Source organism: Pieris napi, chromosome 5 (assembly GCF_905475465.1).
Source record: "Pieris napi chromosome 5, ilPieNapi1.2, whole genome shotgun sequence".
Taxonomy (NCBI): Eukaryota; Metazoa; Arthropoda; class Insecta; order Lepidoptera; family Pieridae; genus Pieris; species Pieris napi.
Window position 1 is genome coordinate 2,644,239 of NC_062238.1, and position 16,050 is coordinate 2,660,288.

Here is a 16,050-nt window from a genome sequence, read left to right on the forward strand (position 1 = left end):
GCCAAAAAAGGAATGAATGAGATGATAGAAATATAAATGTATATAAATCTAAAGTATCTGAAATAAAATATTTTTGATATAATTATATCAAAAATATTTTATTTTAATTAGATGAACGTAATTCTAATAAATTATCTCTCATGGTAAATGAACTAATCTCAAAACACAATCTCAAATTAATAAATATCAATTGACTACGATCAGCTATTATTAGTAGATTTAAATTTACAACTGTAAAATCGAATAGTTAATAAAGAATAGTAAAATAAATATATGTATGGTAAATGTGACAGATCTTTGGGAGTATTTTGAACTAAATAAGTACATAATAGTATTGTATATAACTTGTATTTAACATTTGCTCGAACGGTGAAGGAAAACATCGTGAGGAAACCGACATGTCTTAGACCCAAAAAGTCGACCGCGTGTGTCAGGCACTGGAGGCTGATCACCTACTTGCCTATTAGATTTAAAAATGATCATGAAACAGATTCAGAAATCTGAGGCCAAGATCTAAAGAGGTTGTAGCGCCACTGATTTATATATAACTATACAAATTGTAGGAAACATGTGTTTAACCTGTCAGCAACTATTGTTACTAGGAACAGGGAATAACAAATAAAGAATTTATAAAAATTTGTGACTTCAAAAATTTGTATCAACATTATTCATCTGCGTGCACACGTGGGGAAGACAATCCATATTTCAAAAACTACAGAATTGATTTTGATAAATGTTGGACTAGTTGGATATATGTAGTTGATTTAAGTAGCACACTTGCTTTAATACTCAAATATTATGTATACATACACATGTTAAACTATATACGATATTCTCTATTTTTAAAGTCGGTTAAATCGATTAGACAAACGTAATCACTTACTCAGCCTTCACGTAGTATTTAACTTTGATATCGTCCCTACACCGGGGCAAGTATTTTAATGCCTCGTCTTTTTGCCCTCGCGAGAGACACGCGTCAACAAAGGGCTCGTAGCCGATTGGGGACTTTTTGGTCTTCGAGAACTTCTCTAAGTCGTCCCATTCGCCCTTTTCGGCCATCGTTAGGATTCTGAGCCACCAATATCTAAAAAAAAACCGTAGCATACTAATTAATTGGACGTGTCTAAGTTAATATAATTACAAATTATTATAAAATATAACTCTGTATTTATCTAATAAGGATTCTGTATCTTGCCTGCTGTTGTACTTTTTTACAATTGAAATATACAATTAATTAATAATCGTAATTTATTATTGTACTTGTATATCTCTCATGTAACTGAATGTTGTAATGAACTTAATATAAAAGCAGGTCAAGAGGAATTATCAGATAATTGCTTTTAAAAACACCTCTTCAGAAAATTAAGTCTATTATTTAAGTATTAATGCAAAATAAGACCTTCTATCCGGCATCTTGTATTCAGAGCGGAGTTTTTCCGCTAATTTGACCTCCCCCTCCTTAAGTAACTTCCCAACAGTGTCATGTAAGGAGAGACCGACGAAGCTGGTTCCGTAAGTTTCTTGTAGACTCGATTGCTGCTTGCAAAGCTTACGGGCGTCTTCGCATATTGACGCGCCTAAGTAAAAAAGTTAGCTTGGAGCTTAAGAAGATTGAGCTTATATGGAGAGGAAGTTACATCAATTTATTTATTTATTTCGTTATATAGCCAAAGATGGAATACATAATAATATACAAAAAGGTTGAAACATATACGAAAGGAAATCAATAAAAAATATTAAATACGTTTAACTAAGTAATACGCAATTCGTCTGTGTTGTGTGATGGTGTAAAAGTGAGGGTATGTACGTGTTTTGTATATTTATCCAAAGATACCCAAGGGATTCATATTAATTGTCGTTATATGCATTTACGCATCGGCGGATCCAAGAAGGATAAAGGGCGTCATGTCTTAACCTAGACCTCGTTTAATTACTAATTTATTTGATATTTATTTAAAATAATAAGACCACTCCCTTTCTTTGTTGTCTGTATTTCATGTTATATATATTTTTAAATGGTTGTATGACTTTATGTAGCCGAATCCTAGATCCCCCTTGTATGTAATAAAAAGGCTTATATTAGTGTTTAGGAGAGTATTTTAGTACAACTTGAAAGGCAAGTTCTTTAGTGCTTTAGTGCGTTGCGAGTGAACGTTTACATTTCTTCCAGTAGAGTATCATTACAGCGCCACAATGCACGCGCAACGACGTCGGCAAATACGCTCTATTCTACGCAAAATACTAACTGTAGTTATGGAACAAATAGAAGACGAGATTTTATTTGAAATAAATAAACTAAATATGAATAATAAACAAAATAGCTTCTTTTAAGGCAGTGTATGCCGAATGCCTAGCCTGTTTGTTTTTGTATAAATTGTTTTTAACGTTCCACAAACATTCGTGAACAACATATACAGACACAAATTTGATAGTTGTATCTTCCGACCATTTAGCCATCTTTAAAAAACCAAAAAATACGCACGCGTTTCACGGCACTTGTGCACTCTCCTAAAGATTTTACTAAATTACGTGTTTACACATAACGAGGGAAGATGTCGGGGGTTGCGCGGGCGCGGGAGGGGTATCACTTGAAACAAAAATAAAAAGCGATTCTATTTTGATTCAACTTGAAAGTCAAGTAGAACCGTACTAAAGCAAGTAGCGTTTACATGTTTCAACTAAAGTACTATCCTAAAGCACTCTCCTAAACACTAAGATAATGTAAATCGGCCTTTATAAAGCGTTCAGATTTTAGTTCAAGAAGCCGCCTACTATTGAAGCATGAACCTTTAGATAATCAGGCCTACAAATCAGTTTTACCAATCGAGAATTTCTTAATATACGTATAAACAAATTTATACGTATATTAAGAATAAATGATAACCACTTTTTTAATATCGCAAGTCATGGTTCCTTTTCTATTGGATGAAATTTCATTTGGAGCTGCACTTACCCAGATCATTCTTGCCCTTCTTATAGCACTCTCTGGCCGAAATAAGCGATGCCTCAATACTGCCAGGGTTAGTTTGATCTATCGCGTCACGGATATGTGTGCTCGCTTGACCGTGAAAGTCGTCTTCTTGGACGTACACTTGCCTTAATGCCTCGCGATTGTGACCCGCACAGTACTTTATGTATAGCGCATGAGCGAGGGGCAGGCTTCTGATAGTGAGCTGAAACGGCAAAAAAAAAAAAAACTTTATTCATTACAGAAATACGTTGTAATAAAATTGATTTAACTTTTTTTAAATTTAGCCCCACTAGCCCCCTTGTTGTGGGTAACTGTAGATAGTTTGACTATCTCAGCATCCGTAGATTGGGGTTTTCATTATAAAGGGGCACCTATATGCAAAAAAGCGTTGGCCACACGTTTTGACGTAGGGAATAAAAAACGTCTGTAATGTGTCTGGATTTATTTGTCCATGGAGTTTGTGATATCTTAAACAGATCTCTATGTATAGCTTTCTTACTGAGTAGGTTTTTGGTTCTAGATGGAGTTTGACTGTGTGTCTTTGTGCACATTCCAATTTAATCAGTGAAGATACAGCTTTTTCTCCCCATACAGGCAGACAGTATGTAAGAATGGACTGACTAAGTAAATTATATTAATAACTTCGTCCTCCGATACGTTTCAGTCGATTGAAGACTTATGTATATCTTGCTGCTTGTCTTCGTGCGTCAATGTTCTTTTCCCAAGTGGAGTTTAAGACTGGTATAGCTAGCTATGAAGGATGTTTAGCTTTAATAGGAAATTAGAAGCTATAAAATTTTGAATATAAATTTTTTATCCGTTACAAACGCGCAAAAATGTTATTGTTGTTGGTGTTATCTGCAAAATGTCTGAGAATGCTGTTTGTTATTGTCATCACACCGAGAACAGATTGGGCGAAAGAATTAGAATGATTTAGATAAAATAAGTTAGTAAAAAATTTGATTAACTTCTGTAAAGGTTATACAGGCAATCGATGACGTAAGTAGTGTAATAAATACGAATTTATATCCATAAAAGCCTTATTTAAACGTGTAGTACTTGCATAATAATAATGAAAATTACCTCAAATTCGTGTTTTCCCATTTTCTCTTTGAGATGCAATAGGACAATATACACCAAATCCGTATCGCCGCTAGCTGTAGCCTTCAACAGTGCTATTACTCCTTCTTCTAAAGATAGAAGAAGGGGGACTTGAAGTTTACTATGAGTTTCGTATTCTAAGATCTGGAAAAAATACAGCTTTGATACGTAGAACTTGAAAATTAGATTTTGTTAGCTCTTAATTGTTACAATATTGAAATATAAATTTAATAAAAAAAATATAAAAAGCCCACATCACGCGGTGTTCCCAGGCGGTCACCCATCCAAGTACTGACCACGCCCGAGGTAGCTTAACTTCGGTGATCGGACTTTCGCCATGGTTATAGTTTTATTTATTTGTGTACATTGCTGATCTATTTCTTTAATTGTTTCTCTGATACTCACTTTAATAGCTAGAGCTTTCCGTCCCTTTTCGGCGGCCTTCATAGCAATCGTAGAATACGAAATACCAGGTATATTTCTTAATTTTTCACCTATTTCCCTTGCTGCACTTTCGTTGTCCAAATGCGGTTGTGTCACCTATGTTTATTTATGGTTTTCATCAGTTATTAAAGCTGAAAGATTTCTTAAACATTTTTTATAGATTATTATATCTTCTATATTATTATAACAAAGTTGCTTTCAGATGGGTAAACACTCCATGTCAAAGGGAACATTTTGAACATATACATAGTTCCTTTTGGAAATCAATCAAAAATCTATAAAAAAAGTAAAATAACTAATTTTTTATACTAATTAGGATACCTTGTAACACGCCCAATGTGAAAGAACGCGTGTTTGTCCGTCTTTCAATTGAAGATAAGAAGCAATGTGTCCCGCGAGACAATGCAATCGTCGCCATATTAGTCGATCTAGCAAAACTCTCTCGCCAAGATTTTGAACTCTTAATTAAATTATAAGGAAAAAATCAGACATTAAATAGAAACAATAATCATAAAAAAAGGAAAAAAGCCAAAATCACGCGGTGTTCCCAGGCGGTCACCCATCCAAGTACTGACCGCGACCGACGTTGCTTAACTTCGGTGATCGGACGAGAATCGGTCGCGGTGTATTGAACGTGGTATGGACGTTGGCGATAAATAATACGAAACATTCTAAAGTACTCTGTCACTTTTATCATAGCGTAAACACAATTTGACAGAAAGAGACAAAAGATTAATTTAATTAATAGAGTGCAACTGGACTGCTTTAGCTTTTAATAATAAGGGGTTAGTATAGAGTTGAGCAGCGCTATGTAAACCATGTGTTGTATGGCTGTTATACTAAACAAATAAAAAAAGGGTGCGTGTACTTATGTACGCGCGTAAGAAGTTATACTTCTTTGGCATTATTAAAAATAGTTTTTGATTGCATGCAAATAATTAATTACAATTAAATAATCAAAGACTGGAAAAGGAGTCATTATAGTCAATAAAGTTCAGTTTACATTTGGAAAATTAAATAAATAAATATTTATTATTATTCTCTTACATTAAGTGTAACATAACATATCTTCACATAACATAACTTCAAATATAGATGACATTAAGTACCTAAATGTCAAAAAACATTTTAGTATACAAATAGATCCGAAAAAGAAAAAGGATACTGCAAATAGGTCAGCGGTATGGCAACTCTTGTATCTCGTACTGCATTGAGAACCCGGAGCCATCTGCAAGTCTTGACGTAGTGCTCCGTCAATGCTGGTTCTAGAAGGAAACCTTTCCCGAACTGAGCTGCCCGTATAAGCATTTTCTGTACATCAGTGTCGAATTCAAAGGCCGCTGCATCAATGCAATCTTGTACCGCAATGGATAAATCTGGTTTCACCAGTCGTATGTATTCATCTGCACGGTGGCTGCGTTTCTGTTTAAAATTATATAAAAATCAACTATAAAACATAATTAACAAAAATAAGGATTTGAATTTCGGATTTTATCGAATTTTTTTATTGTCAGATACGCGATGTTTTCCTTTTTTAAAATTCTGGCCTTCTTTGAAACACAAAGAAAAACCCCATAATATATAACCCTATTTAAGGCTCTTCTCACACACACTATGTAACATCAAAGAGAGAATCAGCTGTTTATGAGTAAACAATATTTATTTGTTTAATTAAAGTTCTTTAATTAATTACAGTGTTGGCTTAGTGGCTTCAGCATTCTACTATCATCCCTGAGGTCGTAGGTTCGATCCCCGGCTCTGCACCAATGGACTTTCTTTCTATGTGCGCATTTAACATTCGCTCAAAGCGTGAAGGAAAACATCGTGAGGTTTGCTTTAGACCTAAAAAGTCGACGGCATGTGTCAGGCACAGGAGGTTGATCACCTACTTGTCTATTTGATTGACAAATGATCATGAAACAGATACAGAAATCTGAGGCCCAGGCGTAACAAGACTGTAGAGCCACTGATTTTAATTAAAGTTCTTTGTTTAACTTTAACATAAAGCTTATTTATTTTAACCAAATCTTCATTTAAAACGATTGTGCTATTTTATAATTAAATTATTCAAATCCCTAAGTTTGCATAAAAGTAACACGCATAATATATTTGCGTATATCCTTTATATATTATTAAATGTCAACAAAAAAATATGATCTTACCTGAAACTGTTTAGATGCCTCAACCAAATATGAACCGGGCGCCGTACTATTGATCCTAAATATCTTGTCCACCACAATTGGAACCTTTTGTATCAGTTCATGAGTATACTCCGATATCACTCTCACACAATCCATTTCCTGGATCAAATGGAATGGTCCGTCGTATGGGTATGTGATATTCTGAGCGTTGAACCCGTATATACACATTGTATCGTCCCAATGTCCGATTATTGCTTGGGATCCACACCTGAAATGTTGTTCTAATTCAAAATTCAAAAATCATTTATTCACGTAGGTAACACAATGTACACTTGTGATTCGTCATTAAAGAAATAAATATTAATGCTTCTAATTTTACATTTACTGCCAGTTCTCAAATCAAGGGCGTAGAACGGAAGAGAAGACTAGCAATAAACTCTCCGCCACTCTTTTTAATCGCCATGTTTTTTTTTTTTTTTTACACAACGTTTGTAAGGAGCTGCAACCATTACACCATGTTCCACATGACATTTTAAGTTATTTCATAATAATAACATAAATAAAAACAAAGACTTGTCCCCTATCAGCAGGAGGCATGGTGAAATAGGAGCACGCACTTACATTCTCGTGGGAACAACACGCAAATATATATACATTTATTAACTACTATAGAAAAAAGGTATTTATTAGCTCTGAAATCCCGCGAGGAAGCAATGTCGTATAAAGAGGCTGTCTAGTGTGAAGTATACATCACTAATCACTTATTCCCATTTTTAGTTTAAAAACGATGTAACTTGATTTTATATAATCTGAGGCCCTACACAATTATTTTTTAATTGGTTAACTGAGTACTACACATCGTTATTATTTAAATTATTTTTTTTAACGACACGAATTTATCTATATCTCTATTGCTGAAATATGACTTGAAATGAAAATGGAAGTCACGGAAATGTCTACCGGAATTACCACTTGAAAATAATCCCTGATGTTATCTTATAAAGAGGTGCCTTTATATTGCTTAAAAACCCATGATAAACGTATTCCTCTAACCTTTAAAAAAGTTAATCAGTCAAAATAAACCATCCCTACCGGTCTTTCGTCTTTTTCATTCAAATTGTGTCTAAGCTGTGATAAAAAGAGACAAAAGATTTTTTTTGTAAATAAGGGATAGCTATTAATTCTGAGATAAAAGACTGCATGCATCATACCATACTAATTCTTTAGGTTGTTTAATAAATCCGGTATCAATTTCGCAATATTTATTCTTGAAATCAGCTGAACCGATCCATAGAAAGCCAGAGTCTGTAAATAAGGCAACATGTCGTCCATTTTGAGACGGCACTATAGACAATACTTGTGTATAGGGGTTTCTGAATTCTGCCTTCTGTAACAACAATTTAAACAATTAATAACAATTTAATTTTCAAATGGTACTTCTATATTCTAGTAATTTGATTACTTACCATATTCAAAATAGCTCTAGTTTCTCCTAATTGGCATTTAAATACCTCTTTATCTCGACATATAAGAATACTTATTTGTGAAGACGAATGCTGACCAGAACTCAACACACACCAACAACTGATTGTAAGATTTGGCCCTGAAAATAATTTATAGTGTTTTAAAGAAAGATCTAATGTTAATTTTGAGATATTAAAAAAGGGTGCATGGACTAAATAACTTCAGTGATGACGTGTGATACTACAATATAACTAACCGTACATGAGAGTTATGTAGTATTGTTTTGTGGGTGATATAGTGTTAAGAACAGAAAAGTGGCCAAGATGAGAAACCATACCGTAAAGATGAAACCTCATAAGAATTACATAGGATTTATTATTCTGTTAGTACAGAATCTTGTATACTGTTTGCTTTCTAACATTTTAGCAATAACAACTTAATTATTTTGATGAATGATGACAGAACCTTATAAACAAATTTGAATAGGTAACTTACTTGGTAGGTCAGGCAACGATCGGACTTTCGGATCAGATACATTGCTGACCAAGAACATTCTGTTAGTAGTGGTGATGATCGCAAGACCAATTCCATGTGGGTTTGGGAACAATTGAGCCTTACACACCTAAAATTGGTTAACACGTTCACTGCGTAACAGGCCGATATCAGCCTGCCGCGGTATTTCCGCTGGTGCGGACGAAGAAATCTATGTCCCTCTCGCTGGTGCGTAACGATTATCTCAGGTGTTTGTAAAAATTCGACAGGGACAAATATATATTTCATCTTGCGGTCAAAATTGTAGGTTTTCCCCATCAAAACATAATGGCAGGCTTTTATCGACCTACCACGCACTGACGCTGCTTTGCATCCGCTGAGTGCGGCAGTGGGCCTATTTCAGCCCGCCCTCCCAACAGGCAGCTGGCGACCCGATACCGCACAGAGCGCGCGCCCGACCAGTTAGTGTTGTGCTATCTAACTGATCTAACATAGCGTTCGATATTATCAACGATGGCAAGCAATACAAGAAAAATACAAATTTTGGAAAATAGACTAATTCGCCTTGCAGTTATTGACAGTGATAGTGACAGCAGTGAAGAAATATTTTCCACTAAGAAAAATAAAAAGTATTTCTGTTTCCAAGACAGGCATACATAAGTAAATAAATACATTTTTCAGTTCCTTTACGATAATTCTGTTTTATTTTCGATATTTCTCTGTCCCATCACTACTAAAAATATATTCTAGTGCGGTTCAGGTCGCTATCGGCCTGCCGCTTTTCCTGCCTTATTTCTCATTTCCTGTTTGCCAGATCCCGGGGCGAATCAAACCTAAGGAAGTTGGGTTCAAGGTCATTCTAACAATATAAAAAAAAAATTTATACATTATGTTTCCACAAAGTTATAGCAATTTAATCTATCCTAGTGCTGTTGGGTCTAGAAAGACCTGCCACGCACCGGCGGAAATATCATTGGGGGCGCATTTTGACCCGCCGCCGCATCTGATGAAAAATTATTATTTTACTTGCCGCAGTGAACGTAAACACTTGATATTACTAAAGATTGCATACAATATATTATACTTACGGTTTACAATATAATAGACCTAAAATAAATTCAAAGTTTTATGTTCTAAGCAAGTAAGTATGTTAACAGAAACCAAGGTTCAATAATAGCTTAAAAAATCTGACAGATTATTATACAAGTAAAATTATGAACATCTCAGTTTCTACTATAATTGGTTTGACTTTGTAACTTCCGGATGAAGACAAGTAAGTTTTGCTGATTATAAACCAGCGTTTTATATACCAACAAAGCAACAAATTCAACAATGAAAGAGAGTCGTTACACATTATCAAGTATCCTGTAACATAATACTCACTGATTAGATAATCCACATATTTACACATGATTCAAACAGTTCCTCTGTCCATTTTACAGTTCTTATTACCATAATATTATGACAAGTAACTGAATTATCCTTACATAATAAGTAAACTGATTTAGACTATAAAGACATATATGTGTAACTTTGTTGTAGTAATGTACCTTTGTATCTCTCACTTCTTGTCCCATACTAAATGTTTTTTGGTAGGCACCAAACATGTCATATATGAGTACATCACCACTCTCCTGTACACATAAGAGCTGTTCTGCATCTGACCATCCCATGTGCACAAGAACTCCACTGTTCCACTAAAACCAAGTAAAAGAGACTACGTAATTATATACTAGACTAGGTGTGGTACAACAATATTTACAGTAAAATAAAATAATATATATTGATATATGTATATTTAAGATGTAATACATACCAAAATTTTAGATATTATGTTACCAACTCCATTGTAGATTGTTATTACAGGCTTTGCAGTAGTTGCAACTCTTACAAATTGTTTTCTGTCTCTAACAACAGCTATAGGGCCTCCATAGGCTGCTCCACTGACTATCATGTTATCAAGACCTTCGTCCATGGACCATAGCATATTATACAGGTCGAATTTCCTATAAAGAAACAAGCATATAATTACATATTTGATGTACCTAATAATTGTTATAAAATGAAATAGTAACAATTACCTATAGTAGGAATCCAATTGAAACCAATCAGCAGTTAGGAGGGCCGACATGGTACACTTTTGGTAGCACACAAATCACAAAGACATCACAAATAGAACAAACATAACAAAACCCCTGACCCCACTTAACACGTTTTATGATAATATAATTTTGCTTGAATCGAATACAGGCGATTACTCCTATTGCCTACACCTAATAACAACAAAAACAAACATCAGTCATCACTCATCAAGAATTATGACTTTGACAATGACACTTGACAGGATATACCACAGATTAAGAGTATCCAGTACTACCACGAATACTACAGAGTCATCCTGAGCAAGCATAATACGTAGAAGTCGTCTTTTAAACGCAAAAAGTCATAAATCTACATACTTTTAGTTTTTAAATATTTGTTAAATTAATGAATTGTAATTTGGTCTAGAACATAAACTGTATATATTTAGTTAAAACATTTTATTTCTAAATACAATTTAATTCTAAATAAAATTAACATACACATTTTCAACTTCTAAATCCTAAAGAGTAGAGATTTCTCACATTCTTTTTGATAAAAATGAGATCTAAGCTAAGCGTCGCATTTTTAGCCTATGTTTAAAAAGCAACATGGTTTTTATGACTCCGATACATATTTAATTAATGAACTATTTAAATTACTTATAAATCTTACAGAAACATGTCTGAAGAAGTTATGTGTTCCGCCATTTTAATTACAATTTTAACGGTTTCACTTTCTAATAAAAACTTAACCGTAGGAAATTGAACCTCGTAGTGCCGCTTTCCACCCAAACATGAAATATGTCCCTACCAAGGTTTGCTTTACGATTTCTTTTGATGTTGACTTGTAGGGCCAGTTTTGAAAACGAGATATCACTTATATTTTCTATTTAAGTAGTGATGATTGCCTAGCAGATTAAGTAAGATTTCTATAATAATCTACACACATCGGTACTACTGCCTTTATATTTTATAATTACTTGATGGAAACAGTTTTATTTTTTTTTATTTTCTCTAAAAACTTGCTTTATAGGTTGGCTATTAATATAAAAAAAACATCTCAACTTAATTTTACCAGAAATAAACGTTTGTTATTGAATCTTAATGAAGCCAAGTTTCTAAATTATTTATTTATTTAAGGCTTAAAATTTATTTCGTGGTTTACAAGTTCATTCCATTTCGTTCAGTCCATATTTATGTTAATAAGATTACGTAATAAACCGACTTTTCCAGTTAATCAAAATTCAACGTAACTTTCAATATTTTAAATTGTATGTTATATTTTAATATAGTTATATCATAATATATTGTATGTTTTAAAATGAGCAGTGTTGGCATAGTGCTTTCAACGGGCTTCTCTCATCCCTGTGGTCGTAGGTTTGATCCCCGGCTGTGCACCAATGGACTTTCTGTCTATGTGCGCGTATAACACTCGCTTGAATGGTGAAGAAAACATCGTGAGGAAACCGGCATCTTAGACCCAAAAAGTCAATAGCGTGTTTTAGGCATAGATAGGTAATAGCCTGACTATTAGAAGTTATCACGGAACAGAAACAGAAATGTGACGTCCAGATCTAAAAAGTTGTTGCGCCATTGGTGTCGTAATATATTACATTAAGCCTGCAAATTGTCTTGTTGGTAAATTTTCGTACTGTCTTTTCTTGTCCTTAATACGAGCTTATTAGCTATTGTTATCGTAATTTTTTCTAAAACCTTCCACACTTTAACTTCTATCTCATTATGATATTTATGTAATACACAGAAAATTTTCTTATATATTTTCACAATTTTTTTTTATAGAATAGGGGGCGGTCAGGACGCTCATCTGATGTTAAGTGATACCGCCGCCCATGGACACTCAACGCCAGAGCGCTCGCGAGTGCGTTGCCGGCCTTTTAAATGGTTTCTAAAACTACATTGATGTTTGTTATACGTTTATAGCCTATACTGACATCATGTTAAACTAACTTCCGACCGAGGCAATAGTTATTAAACTTAACCCATTAGGTATGCATTGTGTGTCAACACTCAAATTTGGTATGCTAGTCGATATTAATAATATTAGTTTAATAGTGTAAAATATACGTGATTCGTATTTATTATAGATGGGAATATAAATAGTTATTATAATGAGCAAGAATCTTCTAAGGTTGTAGCCCTGTCTTCGGTCGATAAATAGCTCCATAAACTATATAAAAAGTGGTTTTTACAAGGTCTCGTTTGAATAACAGCAACCCCGTTGTAAATCATTTGAATAAACTCACAATCTAAAGAAAAAGACTGCAAGATTATTTAAATGCATGTCAACCCGTGACTACTGCAAAGCAAGCGTTGCGTCAATACTACAATTAAGGATGATTCACGGTACACCGTGTCGCGACCGGGCTGGGCCCCGGCCGGGACACGGCCACCGTGCACCGGCCGGGACAGTGGTTCATGTTACACCGGGCTGTTTGGGTGTACGCACTTACGTGTTTGGACGACTATATCTGTTTTTGTCAAAAAAAAAACAAAAAAAAATTTAACCTCACTAAGATTTGACGTTGACTGCTCTGCGGGTGCCCGGGCGCCTACGTTCATGTTACGACGTGCCGGGGCCGGACCGTGCCGGAGCCGGGAAACAATACCCACCGACATTACAACGCCGTGCCCCGGCCGGGGCACGGCCGGGGCACGGCCGAGCCACGGTCAGGCATGAATTACTTCATACAAAAGTATATCATTAATGTTAGGCCGTGCCCCGGCCGTGCCCCGGCCGGGGCACGGCCCGGTCGAGACACGGTGTAGCGTGAATCAGCCTTTATACAGAGGATTTTATATTTGTAATGAATGAAACTACTTGAAAGATTCCATTTTTTTTAAGAATTAGAATGTTACGTAATCCCTAAACATACACCCATAAATTAATCTATCTAGGAAATCTAATATTTTATAAATCAAGCATCAAATGTCAACAAAATGTCAAATTTGTTTTCATAATAATATTAATGATAATTTATTAGTATAAATTATAATATTGTTGTTTATTCATCAATGCATTGTTTTTTTTTAATTTCTATTAATTCAAGTCTCTTAAGGAACTTTATGTGATTTCCTCGTAGTTATAGGTTTGTTAAAGTGATAGCGACGTTATCCCAAACATAAATTATCGATAAAATTGATCAACCAAGGAATTCTTTTGATGTATAAAGAACCGGTTAGCACGGCATAGACAATTAATTCATTTGTGCATGGATGGACACAGGCCGTTTTCTCACGAGTCAAGACTCGCCCATAGACTGCTAAATACTTGATGGTTTCAAGTTTAAACATACTTTATGACCCTTCGCTTTTTTTACTTTCAAATTTCTTACCTTTTAATGTTTCTCAAGCACAATGATTATACAACATTTAAGGTTGAAGAACTGAAATATCTCGTAGTTTATTTCGCTATGGGCATTAAGAATTTAATTCAATCCATTGACTCTCATATTTTTTTTAATGCAGTTTTCCTCAAGTCACCTTCTCGAAGATAAACTAAGTTCATTGCACTTACCATGTAATAAAAGAAAAAGTTTATTCTTGTATATTAATAGAAAATACTTGCCTTTGCTCGTCTCCTTGTAGTTAATATTTACATTTTAATAACATATATATTTTTTATATATAATTTATGTTATCAAGTAAACGTGGTACATAGTTTTTAACATACTAAACTTATCTGATGACAACTCCGTGAGAATTAGATATGAAAGTGCTGTTTGTCTTTTGTCGTGTGTTTCCGATAAAGATCAACTTTTCTATGAAGATGAGACTTCGTATTTTTATACTCCCCTATAGTAGTTTATCTATTTATTTATTTACACTTCGTTATCTTATACAAAAACATACATATAAAAAACGCATCTTTCATATTTTAAGTTATTAGGCAAATGGCGGCCTTATCGCTAACAAGCGATTTCTTCCAGGCGACCTTAGTATGAAACAATAAAAAATGACACACCTATAGAGGTTAATGGGTATTTGGTGGGACAACAGTTAAGAAGTTGAATAGAATTACTAAAAATCACAAAAATCTGGTTTACTGATACTAAAACTCTACTCTCCAATCTATCTTCCTTTAAATCTCTACTGTACAATCATTACCTGTCCACATCGTATCCCTAACTTTCGTACTAACTGATGTGAAATCGATCTAAAATTATCGTGATTCATGTGCACTTCTTCTTTTTCATGTGTCCTTTATTAGTTTACTTTCTTGTTCCTGTTTTGTGCATTATTATGTATTGTATGTATTATTTATTTCTGCACTTCTTGCTAACCTTATCTAATGTTATTTTCACAGTGGTTACCTGGAAGAGATCGCTCGAAAGCGATAATGCCCTCCTTTTCATTTAATTATGTCAATTGTATTATATTCTGTATGCAACGATGTGTTAATAAATAAATAAAACTCTCCTTTATACTGAACTCTTGATAATAGCAGTGCATCTTTTAATAGTTGTTTCATGGTAAAAAATATTGTTGTCTTTATATAATGTTACATATGTTAATTGTATTTATGTATTTTGTATACAATGTCTATTCCATTTTTGGCTTTTATATTTTATATAATTGTGTAGATATTATTGTTATAAGTGTATACGGGAACATATATTAATATTTAAATACTGTAATGAATGAGCGGGCACGTACCTATATTCCGCTTCGCTTTAAGATTAGTTCGCGTCTCAACTCTCAATATTAGAGATCGAAGCCGGAGTCAGCGAAGCGTGGTGCCTTTGCATATCCCATTGCAAGGTCTCTTTGATGTCAGCCACGGAATAGCGAGATATTTTAAAACTTTCAGTCAACAATTCTCCATTTTTAAACTGTGATTTTTTGGCTTTGTATGCTCTACTTGTTGGTGTTTTATAAAATTTGAAATACATTCTATACATAGAAATAATAGGCCGAGAAAAGTTGTCCTTGTTTTGTAGTAACGCGTTGATGTCGTTTCTTCGATACTGCGTATGCGCATCTAGCGGTCACGATTTACATTGGACAAAGTTATTAAAATGACTTGAAAGATTGTACTTTTCTATAAATTGTTATGACTTTACCCAGTTTGTACATCTTCATCGATAAAACAGGCTATTCGTATTATTGTTATATTTCGGGCTTCGAATTTTTTTTCTATTATTTTCTATATATTTTCAGTATTTTAGTGCTACTATCATATTTTTATATCATTTTTATGATACAAATACGCTTCTAGTTGAAAAGTATTTAAAGTTCTGTGTAAAGCATCAAGGAGCCATATTTGTTTTTTTTTTATTTTACAATTTAATCGTTTATATTTAAGCAAATATTTCCTTCACACACAATCCCCTGAACA

General features: G+C 34.0%; 1 protein-coding gene and 1 pseudogene across 1 annotated transcript in view; both read right to left on the reverse strand.

Moving 5' to 3' along the window:
• The window catches only part of LOC125049824 (vacuolar protein sorting-associated protein 16 homolog), a 12,181-nt gene extending 1,278 nt beyond the window's left edge, over nucleotides 1–10,903 (reverse strand). Inside the window, exons 1-14 of the mRNA XM_047649287.1 lie at nucleotides 10,695–10,903; nucleotides 10,430–10,619; nucleotides 10,164–10,310; nucleotides 8,617–8,743; nucleotides 8,124–8,260; nucleotides 7,869–8,044; nucleotides 6,679–6,925; nucleotides 5,682–5,938; nucleotides 4,838–4,976; nucleotides 4,478–4,612; nucleotides 4,055–4,216; nucleotides 2,954–3,173; nucleotides 1,400–1,577; nucleotides 884–1,084 (exon numbers count right to left, since the gene is read on the reverse strand). Of these exons, the coding sequence (XP_047505243.1) occupies nucleotides 884–1,084; nucleotides 1,400–1,577; nucleotides 2,954–3,173; nucleotides 4,055–4,216; nucleotides 4,478–4,612; nucleotides 4,838–4,976; nucleotides 5,682–5,938; nucleotides 6,679–6,925; nucleotides 7,869–8,044; nucleotides 8,124–8,260; nucleotides 8,617–8,743; nucleotides 10,164–10,310; nucleotides 10,430–10,619; nucleotides 10,695–10,744 (2,366 nt within the window). The 5' untranslated portion in view covers nucleotides 10,745–10,903. The remainder of the gene's footprint in view (nucleotides 1–883; nucleotides 1,085–1,399; nucleotides 1,578–2,953; nucleotides 3,174–4,054; nucleotides 4,217–4,477; nucleotides 4,613–4,837; nucleotides 4,977–5,681; nucleotides 5,939–6,678; nucleotides 6,926–7,868; nucleotides 8,045–8,123; nucleotides 8,261–8,616; nucleotides 8,744–10,163; nucleotides 10,311–10,429; nucleotides 10,620–10,694) is intronic.
• LOC125050004 lies at nucleotides 5,043–5,167 on the reverse strand (annotated as a pseudogene).
• Nucleotides 10,904–16,050: the final 5,147 nt, after the last annotated feature.